This window comes from Phaethon aethereus, assembly GCF_964289735.1.
Source record: "Phaethon aethereus genome assembly, chromosome: 6".
Lineage (NCBI taxonomy): Eukaryota > Metazoa > Chordata > Aves > Phaethontiformes > Phaethontidae > Phaethon > Phaethon aethereus.
In genome coordinates, this window is record NC_138580.1 from 1707076 (window position 1) to 1721327 (window position 14252).

At 45.1% G+C, this 14252-nt stretch overlaps 1 protein-coding gene across 3 annotated transcripts in view; it reads right to left on the reverse strand.

Annotated features, from left to right (window-relative positions):
- Positions 1 to 14252, reverse strand: part of GALNT13 (polypeptide N-acetylgalactosaminyltransferase 13) — a gene marked incomplete at its 3' end in the record, with an annotated part of 135036 nt that overhangs the window by 55829 nt on the left and 64955 nt on the right. For all 3 annotated transcript variants that reach the window (XM_082001646.1, XM_082001645.1, XM_082001644.1), the window contains exons 3-5: positions 7987 to 8153; positions 6508 to 6715; positions 5105 to 5275 (exon numbers count right to left, since the gene is read on the reverse strand). In XM_082001646.1, coding sequence (XP_081857772.1) covers positions 5105 to 5275; positions 6508 to 6715; positions 7987 to 8153 — 546 coding nt within the window. The remainder of the gene's footprint in view (positions 1 to 5104; positions 5276 to 6507; positions 6716 to 7986; positions 8154 to 14252) is intronic.

Genomic DNA, 14252 nt, shown 5'->3' on the forward strand with positions numbered 1-14252 from the left:
ACTAACAACTACAGTGGTATGTTATGATTAGCTCTAATCACCATTCAAACACACTGTTCATTTTATTTTGGAGACAACGTCTGCTGCTCATTTCTGTAATTATTGGCAGCAAGCGGGATTCCCATTCCGGCACGTCTGCACTTGTAACTTCCCGCAGGAGGAGCTGCACAGCATGAGGTACCTCAGTAACCCCGGGTTTGCTGCACCCCCCGCGCCCCCAAACCCAGCACGCCGCGCCAGGGAGGGAAAGCGAGGAGGGCTGGCACGGAGCCGCTCCCGAGGGGACTCCAGCCCCTGCCATGGCCAGGGATGCTCAGGTCAGGTGTCCCAGGCTGGGGGGTCCCCAAAGCCACCACAGCCCGCAGCCTCCGAGCTCCCCGCCCCGCGCGGTCGCTCAAAGGGCTCCAATGGTCACACCAGCAGCACCGTGATCGAACAAGACCACTACTTAGGTCGCTTGGAATAAGACGTTTACGCCAGCTTTCAAACACCGCTGTCCACCACCTAGGCAGCATTAATGGAAGACAACTCTAACCTTAATCAGCCATAAGAAGATAAATAAAATACGCTCCTAATACATGATCTTGTATTTTTCCTCCCAATAACCAATTTAGGCCTGAGAAGAGACTTTTCCAGAACAAAGTATTATTATTTATTTTTAGTATTTATAAGTATTAGCCTGGAGTGTCTTCAGCTTAAAAATAAGGGCAATATGGACATTTCCATAGGAATATGCTGTGGAGAGACTGTAACTGCCCAGCACGGAAACACTTTTTGTTCTCTAATGCTGTAGATTTAAGAAGACAAGATGTTTGTAAACTTATCTTAGTGCAGGCAAGTTTTCTAGTGCAGGCAAAAGTTTTCTTAGTGCAGGCAAGTTTTCTAGCGCCGCAGGCAAAAATCACAGAAGGAGAAATGAGTTCATTCAAAGAAAAAGAATGTTCCGCAAAGTACAAATACTGTGCAAGGATTTTTGAGTGGAAAGAGAAGACAATACTAAGCAAGACCATTGGTTTTAGCTGGCACTGCCCATGAGCGTTTACACTGAACCAGGAACGGCACTGCCCAGGGCTCTGCGTTTTGGTAATTCCCCGATCTACCCACGCCCACCGGATCATCCGCAGGAAGTTTTAGTTTTCAGCTCCACCTCTGCACCGGGCAACCACCCCAGTTTTGCTCCCAGAGAGCCCTCTGAGAACAGAAACGGGCTTTGCACTTAAAATAACACAGTCTGACAAGGTCTAATCATTTACAAAGTTTGCAAAGCCGGAGGTCGCACCAGTGACAGTGGAAGTTACAGCATTTACGTGGAAAGAAGACAAAATCCTGAGGTGCAACAGAACAGCAATGAATAGCCTTCGCTACTCAAAAAAAAGAAAATACATATGTACCCACTGACATGAGTCCTTGGGGGTTGTTGCACCTTCAGAGCAAGAAACGTACCCCTAAAGCTCCCTGCAAGCTCCACGGCTCAGGTAACGTTTGCACCCAAAGCCACAGTGCACATGTGATTTCTGCAAATACACCTGAAAAAATACGTTTCAACTGATCCTAACGAACCTCACAGAATGAAATATTTGTCTTGACCAGCTCTGCCTCCAGGAACAATGTTTTCTTCAGGGATTTCTTCTGAATGTCCCCTTCCTGTTCGCACTTTATAGTTTCAGTCCTAGCAAAGACACCTCACGAAATGAAAGCTCCCTGGTGTTACTTTCACTTCCGATTATTGTACGTGTAAAAAAACTGTAAGTACCTTTAAAAAAAAACAAAAACAAAACCAAGAAATCCCAGTACCTGATGACCAGGGATTTCCATCCTCTCCTCCCCCAGGACGGGGAGTACCGAGGGGGGTCGGGGTGGAGGTGGCAGCTCCCCACCGTTAGCGCTGCCCACCTTCACCCGCCACCTCTAACCGGCAGCGTTGCAAACTGGAAGGGCTTTCGCTGCCTTTGCAAAACCCGTGAGTCCTTGGGGAAGAGTCACCATTTTAGACTACGCTGGGACAGGGCACGCTATCGTGGCGTTAGCTGACCTGAGAGAAAAGTAGATAAAGGAAGAAGAAACCGAGAACAAGAGAAGGGACGCCAGGCTGGGGTTTAAGAACCAGCAGAAGAAAATAAGGGGCAAAAGAGGTAGGGACTAGTGTGCGAGGAGCAGGAATGGCGGTCACGGAGGGCGCTCGGATCAGCACCCGGTCTGCCCGCGGCAAGGCAGCACTGGCTGCTACGAGAGGCACCTACGGATCCCCACCCTTCAGTTTGCTTAAAAATACGACAACCAACCTAGCTTTTGTAATGGCTGTCAGTGAGAAAGCTCTTTCACAGCTGTACTGCATGACAATTAGCTATGGGTTTCTACCACCAGTCACTGAATTAATTAACCTTTTCCCAGTATATCTAGAGATTCCAACAAAGGCAGATATCTGACTCAAATACCTAACTTAGGAATTTAACAGCTCCTTGAACTCCCTAAGGCAAAGCAGCAAGCAGCGTTCCACGTCTCCTAACTAGAAAGGATCAGGCACCCTCTTCTGAGAGTACAGCTCCTTCTACCCTTAACTTCCTTGGGGTTAATGATCACAGCCTACGTGATGGCTGCACTCTCTTCATAGCGACTAGCAAGCTCTTATCGGTAAGCTATCTGCCTCTTTTCCGTTCAAATATACAGTATTTTTTATTTATGTGTTACACAATAACACAAATTATACATAAATAATGAATTGGATATCAAATACTCATAGTTTGAAAATGTATGCATTATGAATTGAAATCTTAAAAGCAAAGGGAGGAGTTTGTCAATGTTGTTATGGAAGATATGTATTCTGAGAAAAGCTTTTGTCAACTGCATGGGTTTTTAATGTAATGAAAAAGCAGAATTTGAGTGTAATGGTTATATTACGCATACATGCACACCAATATATAATCCAATGATGTTTGTATTCTATACCTATTCTATTGATTACAAAGGAAAAATATGAATAAAGACATACTCAACCTACACAAGACTGAAATAATGTTACGGAATGGGGAAAGCAATATGGAATAAAAAAAATGAACTCACCAATTTGTTTCTAAATTTTTGGTATGGGTTGGGCTTTTGTTTATTTTTCTCCCCCCATTTTTTGAATATGCAGGTGGCAGCAGCTGCCAAAACCATTCTTAACTTAGCTGAAATATTCTACTTCTTCTCTTTGGATACACAATTTGTGGTTGTGTCTCTGACCCCTCAGGACTGATGTACCGCTGCAGTCTCTTGGACTGCATTTGATGAGCATTTGGAAGTACTGGTTAGCACTGAAAGCAGCTGATGACTTATTAAATGTTGTTTCCTACAGCAAGGCCCTGACAGCCGGGCAGCTCCACGGCTCACTTGCTTTGCTTGTTCCCCTCCCATGGGGTAAAAGGGAAAATGGAACAGGAGGCACCTTCTCCTGACACCGAAGGGACTGAAACGCCTCCACTATGTGGTCAGAAAGGGCATCTATACGTCTAAAAGCCAGCCCTTTGGTCTTAAGCCAGCACAATTACACACCCTCAGAGCCACCTCTTCACTCCAAAGCCTTTGCGTAAGTGACAACTATGGCACCTGGCATTAACCTCCGACCCCTTCACCCACACTCTGCTCACTAACACCCATCTTACCAGGAGAATCCCAAAAAGCCCACGCAATCACCCGCTAAAAGCTGGTGAGGGGGGAGAAAAAAAAAAAAAAAAAAAAAGCAGCTATTTTTGTTTTAATAATTTTAAAAGTCAATTACATGTCTGATTCTGGATTAACTCTGAGTACTACTGCGTCTCAAGGAAATCGGAACTCGGATTTGCATTTCTTTGAAAACTCCCTGTGCCTGTGAATTGATTTGGCATGGGACAGACAGGATAAACAGAGCACAGCGAGTGACACGGCGTGAGGCTGTGCAGCTCGTTAGCATAATTACCCCCACCGACGTTAACGCACACCTCAGCTTTAACGAAATAGCTGCTGGCAGACTTCACAGCTCAGTGATAGTATTTTAGATCACAGGAAAAACAGTTCTATTGGCTCAAGAATAGCTTCATCCCCCTTCTGCTAACAACAGGGTCTGCTCCTGCTCCCGGGGATCCTGCTCGCTTTTCCTGAGATCATTTCCCGAGAATGAAATCTAAAAAAATCCAGCCCTGCCCCTGACTCCAGGCTTCGCAGGACAAAATATGACAGATTTTGCCCATTTTCCAGCATAAGTAATTTTGAAAGGCTGTTCTTCGCCCATCCACTGCCTTACCTGGAAGTGTTTCGCAAAGCCGGGCTGGGACTGCTGTCCCCTGAGTTGGCTCTCCCTTTATCTGCCTGTTGCGCACAATGGGGGCTATGCAAGACTGGAATTCTGTCCACTTCATCATATGTCTCAAACAGGTTTGAAACCATTACATCCACTTGTGAAAGCTTGCTTTTTTTTTTTTTTTTTTTAACTTTTCATGAAGACCACAGAAGCTATCAGAGCTGAGCAAATAACCCATTGCAAGTAATTTATTCAATTTGTTCTGTTTCAGCTTAATTTAAAATTTTTCTAGAGGTTTTGTTACAGTCCGTGGTTTGAGCAATAAAATGAAAGAAGTCAGGAACTATCATGGGAATTCACAAGATACTTTTAGATCATTTTTGACCCAGTGTGCCGAGTCATCAAGTTTATTTTCTAGGCAATAAAAGCATGCATTTTAAGTGCAAACCTTCACAACCAAATACTGGGGTTCAACATTCAAAAATGTGTATTTTGGAATATGTTCTAATATTTGCCTTAAATTATGAAAAAACAGTAACATCTGCAAACACAAGGTCAACAGGCTTGAGACTTGCAGAAGTCAAAGATAGAAGGAACTTAAAAAGCAGGTAATATTTTGAATTAGTGAATGTTGAAAAGAAGATATAAATGAGTTTTCTCAGCTCTGATAACTACACTGCAGCATTAAGGATAGGTCAGATTTTGCTCTTCTCTGAACAGTGTGCCACAACTATCTGACATGCATTCTCTGATACTGCAGCAAAATCTTAGGTATTAAGCATTACTACCTACATAAACACGTACACAGTAGAGTCAAATAGCAGAGTACCCTTGTTTCACTCTCCTTACCTTACAGGCAAGGTCCTGTCTCCTTTTCTCCTGTCCATCTCTCTCTGGGGAACCGGATACCAGCGGAAGTTAAGTTTCCAGTTAAACCCTCCATAAGTCATATCTGATCCAGCCATGTATTCAAATGTGTCATCACTGATCACGTCAATGATTGGGCAGACAACAGTCTTCCTGTAAGAGAAAGATCCGCTTTTTTTAAACAAAGTAATTTTTCTTGTTATGCTGAATATCCCATCGTTGTGTTTTGAGGCTTCTCTGCATAAACCCCCATTTACCACCTCTCTGCACAGGACTATCCTTCCGGAAACGAGGCCGCGCACAACTCCCCTTCCCTGCTGTTTTCTGGCCACACCGACTCCTCGCTGCACTCTCAAGAGCGGAAAGCTGCTGCCACCCAGCCCTGCCCCGGGCTCCCGCTGCTCCGCCAAAGCCTCCGCGCCGGCCGGAGCGAGCGCTGCACGCTTCGCTCCAGCGGCAGGAGCTGCACCGGGCCGGTAACTTCTCCTGGCGGTTCCGTGCATGACATGGCACCTTCCTGAACGCCTCGCTGAGGCCGGCAGCGTCGCGACGAACGCGACGGAGGCGATTTCTGCCTGGGGCTGCGGGGCTCGAGCAGCGCTGGCTTTAATCACGTGTGCATGCACGTCTCGCGGAGCGCCTGCGACGCGTTCCCTAAGAGAGAACAAAGCCATCTCCCAGGTCTGCGCTTAGGCGGGCTGGTGCTGCCCACGCGTGCAGCTGCTGCTCCGTCGAGCAGAGCGAGGACCTTGGCTGCTGCAACGCTCCCAGGGAGGACAGCGTGGTTTTCAGGTCTCACTTGCAGGGATTTTATGCACTTACTCACAAAAAAGGGGAAATTTGCATTGTCTACTGAAACAAAAAAAAAAAAAAGAGGGAGGGGGGAAAAAAAGGAAAAAGGGGGAAAAAAAAAGGAAAAAGGGGAAAAAAAAAAAGGAGGAACAGGGATGGGGGGAAAAGGTAGATGGGGAAAAGGGGGACGGGGAAAAGACTGCAAATTTCACAGAGTAATGGAGGTCCCAGAGACAAAAAGTCATGCCTGGTAGAAAAAAAGGGAGAAAGATGGCCATCAGGGTGGGCAACAGCTAGACCTTGTGAAAGTAAATGGCACAAGTTGCTACCGTTACTGGCATTACCATTCTTACTGTCAACAACAAAAATCCTGCTGTAAGAATAAAAAACTTATTGCATATTTATTTAGAAATTAGATTTTCATACAAATATTATAGAATACTTTATCTTCTGGATTAAAAAGAAAAGAACAACCAAACTTCATTTTCAGAGCAATGAATTGTTTTCATTTCTACTTTTTAGCAGCACAGTGAAACCAAGGCATGGGCTGGAGGCAGGTCCCCCGCCCCCGGACGCAGGAGAGCCACCCGTACCTGTCCTCCTTTATCCTGGCCAGCAGCGGCTCGAGCCAGCCCAGGGTGCACTCGCAGTGCGCGTCCAGGAACGTTATCACCTGCCCTTTCGAGGCTGCTGCCCCTCGGAGCCGCGCGCGGATCAGTCCTGACCTCTGCTCCATCCGAATGATTTTTATGGAGACTTCCAGATTTTTCACATAATTCTCTAACGAGGCCTTCAAAAACTCTGCCAAAGATAATTGGAAAAAAAAACCACAAACAAACAAACAGAAGAAAACCATTGTTTTTAGCTAGGTTCAGCAACTACCGAGGACTCCAAATATAACCGCAGAGTTTATGCGTCATGCTCAGCCCTCCAAGGACTGCCGTGCACGAACACTGCCGTGACACGGCAAACACATTTTGACATATTTAGAGTTCCTCTGCAGACCGAGAGCCAAGGGATGGAGGTTCACACTGGCCCCCTGTTCGGTACAGCCACACGGAAACAGCCCATGCACGCACACACATCTGCCGGAGCACCTCACGGAAATGTCACAGCGGTTTTAAATGTCATGATCAGTTTCCTTGAAATAAAGCAGCAATCAATAGTGAGTGCGAAATGATTACACTTTTGCTAATTTGTCTGTGGTTAAATACAAATACTGCCATTCCTGATGAATTTCACCATTTGAGCCCCTTAGGAATCCAAAACTTTGCTTTTAGGAAGACTTGTAGTTACTTGGGCTAAAGTCTTCCTCCGCCTTCTGGCCCAGAGAAACATTAAGCCTACTTGTTTTCTGAACCAGGGGAATCCAGCAGAGTAATTAGAGTTAAGTTAACGCTACATGGGGCAGAAATAAAGGATGACTTAGCTTGCATCATCTGTCTCTTGAACAGTGGCAGCTATATGTTTTATTTGCCATTATACACATTTGGCTACTCCAGGAAAATTCATCATTTCATTGATTCCATTTATAGACTGTAATGTGTTTCCTTTTCCAGGTAATACCAGTTTTACATGCAGACAGTTTTCTTTCTAAACCCTGGGTTTAAAAAAAAAAAGAAGAAAAAAGCCAAGACCAAAAGAAATGAACCATAAATAGGAGAATTACAAGGAAATCGGCTCCACCTGGACATTCCGAAAACCTGAAACACAGAAGGGGGGGGGGTTGAGAGACAGCAAAAGAGAGACAGAGAGAGATGAAAAAGGACTGTCTTGTACAGTAATGTGACATGATACACCACGGTGCAAAAAAGCACTCGGGACTTGCTGGATAGGAGCACCGTACACGCGACTTATGACTCGACACCCAACCTTTGGCTCTGTCAGAACCGGTAAGAGTACTTTACCTCTGCCCACAACCACCGGCGTCCGCTGGCCCCAGCGGCGAGCGGCGATGCCCGGCGAGAGGCACAGGGCCGGCTCAGCACTGATGAAAGGGAGCCGCACTCCACAGCCCTCTCTGCGGGACCCTCACACGCGGTGGAATGGCACTCCTCTCTCCCAAAACCTACCTCTCTCACTGGCGTCGTCCACCAGGATGATTTCAGAAAGCAGGCGGTGCGGCGAGCGATTTATGACGCTGTACACGGTCCGAAGCAGAGTACTCCAGGCTTCATTGTGAAACACAATAACGACACTTGTGTTGGGCAGCTCGTCGGGGTAGACTTTTGTCTTGCACCTGCCAAAAAATACAGAAAAAACACAGAATGAAAGGGGGGGTTAATCTCTAAGAAAACCTTAAAGAGCTCTACCAACAGGACAGCCTGGAAAAGGGACTTCAAGCCTGTTGAGCAGGATACATTTCAAACCGGTTACCGATCTCTTCAAGCTCCCAAGCCAGAAGCCCAAAGGCAGAGGGAATATCAAATTCTGCTTTCTGGCTAAGACGACACGGCAGAGTATCCAGAGGATTGTGCCCCGCTGTGTTACAGCTCCCTTGGACCCCAGCTCTCCTCCCTGCTGCTCGGTACGCCGAGAAATCCACATCCAACAGTCTCAGTATCTCCTGACATGGCAAACAGAAAAACCCTTAGCTGCACGCAGGACACGGGGCAACTAATATAAAGCGTGTCGAGCGCTTACAGTTAGGTCAAGTAAGTCTTTTATTGTGACAAATCCCAAATTCTGTGGTTTGAAGTACACAGCCCTCTGAGATCTTCCCATCTTTGGTGGTTTCTCAAAAAGAAGAAATTAATTACTGTTTTCTAGGGCATTCTACCTGCCCATTCAGTGGAAGAATGAAAGGTCAATAATTTCACCTGTGTTTGGAAAATGTAGAAATTAAGACAAAGTGAGCAACAGATACAAAACATTGCTGATTTTGTGGAAGCAAAATTAAAGCTATTTGTTTATTACAAAAGACAATCCAAAATTCTGCATATTCTTTCCATTCCTTAGACACACTTCAAAAATACAAACACGCCTACATCAACCTGTCAACACAGGTCAAGTCACATCACTTAAACACACCTAATATGGATTCTTAATCATTGCGACTTAAAATAATTTCCACGTTTTTGGGGGGATATTTTGCTATTGTATGATTTTCTGGCTCTACTGTTCCCACTGTGACCCCGGTTCAGGAAAGCCCTTCCAGAAGGGGCAGCTGAGCGCGTACATATGTACTTCAGCAGCGACACACACACTAGTGAATTAAACTGCAGGTAAAGCGAGAAGAAATTATGTATAGCTTTTTGGTGCTTCTTTGTAATACCACAAATTTGAAACTTCCCTAAAAAATTCTAAATTAGTGAGTTATTCATTAGCATTTACATACCCTACATTCTCTGACTGTGATGCAGGCTCAGCATATCCCTGTTGTTTGTGTTATTTGAAAAATCAACCAGTCCCAATGCAGTACTTGTTCGGGAGTAGCCTCCTCCTTACTGAAAACTTCTCTATCAAGGGCCAAGAGAACGAATGAATGATGTCCCTGAAGAAAAGTCAACTTGTTCGTACATTTTCTTTCTTAAACATCACCTACCATAACACCACTTAGCCATCCCACCTTCACAACCTCAGCGATCTCATTCATCATACAACTACCCATCAATTACAAGTTAGATTCAAGACTTCAGACAAACAACTAAAAGTCCTTTACTAGTTATCATCCACGATGACACCCTCTGCTTACCCAGTGGTGTCTAAAGGAGGGTGAGCCCCATAGGACAGTATGTCCAAAAAAGGGCACTTTGAATTTATTTGTTTCCAAGGCACAGTAAAGGTTTTCCTCGCACACGAAGGCGTCTCATGCCAACCCTGGCATCTGAAAGTCAGATATCAAAGACTGAAAATCAGAAAGGCTCTAGCACAAAGCTCAGGGCTGTTTATGTTCAGAGTTGTCTTCCAGAGCTTAACATCATACTTCAAAGTACATACAAAGCTGGAATAAATTCTGCTTGTCCTGTATTTCCCAAGTCATTTTAATTACATTTAAAACTGATAAAATTTTGGAAATTGAAAAAAAAAGTACCGCACAAGATTATGTTTTAAAATACGCAGAAATGCACAGCAGTATCAAAATGAGAGGAGGAGAAAAGGGTGTTTCCTTGTTTGCAGTTTTATTATTCACTCTTATTATCGCCAAGGTATCTTACAGTACCCAGAGAAGCTAAGGGCTAGATGAGCTGAGGACACTCATGAAGAGGTTGCGTGTCCAATGTTTTGCAGCAGAGACACTAATCTAAATGATCATAAATCTGCCCATAAAAATCCACGAACATCATCCTTACTATACGTCCTTCTTCAAAATTCTCACAATGACCCTACATCAGATACCATACCATAAAGTGAAGAATCCTTCTCTTTTTATTACATTGTCCCTATCCAGACCAAAAGACTCTACTGCACATCCCTCCTTAGTTGCACAGACAATTATGTGGTGGGATTATCCTCTGTGGAGGAGGATTATTCAATTCCAGATCAGTTCATTCTGTAGGTCTGCTATGTATAGCTCCCCAGGTACACCAAGCGATGTACGGGGATCTGTTGATATCGCATCTGCTCATCAGAGACTAAATTAAATCTCTTCACTTTGTTTAATTTGGGTCATTTGATTTCAGCAGAAAATGTAAATGCTGGTAGTTTGTCCATATTATAGCATTAAATCATTGCATACCCATAGTTTATTAGACGTTATTGCAGCATTTAACCCACCAAGGGAAACGTTCAGTCCAGGCTGGATGGCAAGCTGTGCCCTGTGCTGACCTCCACAACACACAGCAAAGTGGAGAGACAGAAAAACACACCGACACTCCAAGAGGAGCAGCTCCACAACAAATTTAACCCTTTTCTGCTTTCTGGGAATTTCTGGAAACCCACTTGCACTAGCAGAGAGTTGGTTTTGCAAAACAGAGGCCAAGGGCAAGACATTAACTGGGCATCGGCGTTGCGAACGACAGGCACTTGCAATCCCAGCTCTCAGACACCAGGAATGAGATCTGCTGAGATTTTTAGATATATTTTTGGGTTGTTTAATTTGTGCTTCAGCCATCAGACAGGCAGAGGCTTTTGGGCTCCCTCTGAAGCCATAAGCACAACATAGATTATGACAACCTAAGTTATGTGGGCAATATGCTGATTCTGGGCGCTTTGGCTGCAAGAGAAACACAGTGTCACGGGACAGCAATACATTAACCTCACCTTAAAGATTCCAGGGCAGAAGCTCAAGGCATATTTCGTATTTCATGTTTTGTTCCTTCCTCCCTCCCTTGGAAAGTTTTCACCACAGGAAGACAGTGACTTAAGGACCAAATTTTTAAAAAGCAACTGCTCTGGAGCTGGCAAACTGTGCACAGACAAGAAGTCATTAGAGCTCATTAACTGATGAGTGTGTGTGTAACACAGCTGGCTCCTGCACTGGTCACTGGGGTGGCTCGAGTCCAGAACCATCACTCCCACGGTGAAAACATGTATTGCTTGAATTAAACAAAAAATATCCTTAGGTTGCTGATGTAGCTGTTCCACACCTAACAGCAGAGCTGCTACTTTATTTCCTAGCGAAGAGGCACAGTGCCCCATTTACACACTTACACCCTCGCCGTTGTCCTGGGCCCTATTTCAGCATTTCCCAGCAATCAGCAAGGGCACCGCTCCATGGGGAACCTGCCACGTCCAGCTCGGTAGTTAAAGACGAGGGAGATGAAGTAAGGAAGCAAGCAGCAGAGAGACCCAGAGACTGAAATAGCGACTGGCGTGAGGCTGAGACTACTCTGGATGAGAAGGTTATGCCTCTACCAACATGCCTTTGCTCTTTGGTGGAAGCGAGACATTGATTAGTTTTCACTAAACTCACTCAAAGCAATTTTCATGAGTATTCGATTCACTTTCAAAGTTAAACAACAAAGATCAGTAATAATACAACCATACAGTGCGTATATAATCACTATTCTTGCTCTTGAAGTAATTCTCGTTGCCATTTACAAGATGTGCAATGGAAAACAATCACAATCCATACAAACGTGACTAATCTGTATCACGCCCCGACCTCGCTCCCGGCTGCGTATTGCCACGCTCTAAACCCGATGCTCTTTACACCTCTTCGCACGCCGACTCTCCTCTCCAGGATGCCGCCAAGTCCAGCTCTCGGCCAGGTTTGCTGCGCGGTCAGTGAGCCAACGCGCGCACAGATGGGCAGCGAGGTGCTAGCGATGGTGCAAGAGCAGCAGGAGAAGGGCACGGTCAGGAGAGACCCGGCGCACCCAAACCTCCCCTTCCCAGCCACAGCGAGCCCTTGCGTGCCAACGGCCGCTCGCGCTCCCCCGCTTTCCCTCAACGACTGCGGCAACAAATTCACAGCTTTCCGCTGTGGGTCAGCTCTCGCGTCCCCGCCCCGTCCAGGAGCACCCACCCGGGGACCGTCTTCTGGGCTGAGCAGCTTGGTGGAGCACGTCCCGTCAGAGGGGTAACGCCTCTGGGATTTGGGCTCTGCGGTGCCCCGCGTCCTTCCCCAGGAAGGCTCAGATGCCACCAATTTCCATTCTGCCCGTGCAGCACACCACTAGTGGTGTCTCAGCCCCGAACAGACACTCGCCTCGCACTCTGCTCACTTGAAAGCATCTGTACGTGCACGGAAGATAAAAACATTTCACGTCCCTTTACCGAAATGACGATAGCGACTCAACGCTGCGTTTTTTTTAACTCAAAAACACACCACGCGCCGAAGAAGTGATAAATAAGTCATCCGCTACTCACACGCCATCGAACACAAGGACTCCCTCTCCGCCACCCCTGCACTGCTTACAATGTGCACTGATTGTTCAACACACATTGACACTGGAAGTATCTTCCCAGAAACATCAGTTTTTCCCATGCAGTCATCAGATGTTTCTTTATGAATACACATGAGGTAAATACAGCTGTTTAAATGTGAGAAAAACACATTCTCCAAGACCAATAACATGGAAACAGAGTGAGACACTGGTTTTTTTACCATCCTTCCCATTGACTGTGTGCAAATTACGTGAGCATGAAGGGTTGCACTGTGATTTTATCCCTTCCAGAACTGTGCTGAAGCTCTCAGGGAAGCAACTCAATGCAAAAGATCATGCATGAAAGCGAAGTATTTGGAGGGAAAAAAATGAGACTATAACTATTATATATAATTTATTCTGTAGTATTTTTATATGATGCATTTGGGAACACATAGAACTGTGTTAAGCATTTGCAGTTTATACGACTTGAGGGACTTTCATAATTATTTAGTCATTACCCTTTATTGCTTTAGTGAAAATACAAAATATTAACACCCATAAAGAAACGGCTGGTAACACAGAGCACTGGTACGATTCCTCTATGTGACCAGACTTACTGGACACTCCAACAGGGCACTGGAAACCAGTCTGCCGCAGGACTGGTGCGTGTGCAAGGGCAAGCAGCCCCAGCGGCGGCAAGGCAGAACGTGCCTTTGGGGCTTTACTCCCGCACGCAGCGAGCAAGGCAGGCGTCACAGCCACGTTGGGATAAGAGAAACATGGAACAGCCTGGAAATGCAGCGAAATGGAGGAGCTGCTGGTCAGAACACCCTGAGGGGATCCCACATTCCAGGTGTAGACAGACTGAGAAACCCGTAACAGTGCACGCTGCAGTCTTCAATAATCGGAGGTGATGGGAAGAGAAAAGGGGCGAGTGCACCATTTCCCAGTGCTAAATGAATAAACTCCTGACTTGCCACACACTGCGTCTCTGTCCCTGCTTTTAATTCACATTTATGTTCTGATTAATATTACATGTGCAACAGGAGCAGCATATTTATTCAAGTATCTAACATACAGAGGTTCATATATATTTATATAAGTATGTATTATAGATAGTTTTATTTATCTATACACATATAAAAAACTACATATATGCACATATGAAACCTTAAGTAATCTCTGTGGGACAGTAAAGTCTCTCTCCTCACAGAAAGGTATTTACTATTTATGATGAACAATGTTCTCGAATATACTGATGCAATACTACATTCCACTGGAATCACCATTTCCAGCATTATAAAGAATCTACAATGGTGCAAAAGCATTAATATGTGCAGTAAGTAGATAACATCTGAAAGAAATGTAAGCTCCTCACTTCTTCTTTGCCTTAGTGACATGTAATTTCTCTTTTTGCACTTGTTTCTGTTTTTTTTCCCTTAGTTCCTGTCTCTTTCCCTGTTGAATTCTTGCATTTTAAAATCAGTCCAGTTTAAAAACCTATGTCATATCACAACCTGCTGCCGTATTTCTTTCCAGCTAATATGATCATCTTGAATGTTATCTACTACCTCATTAATTCTCAG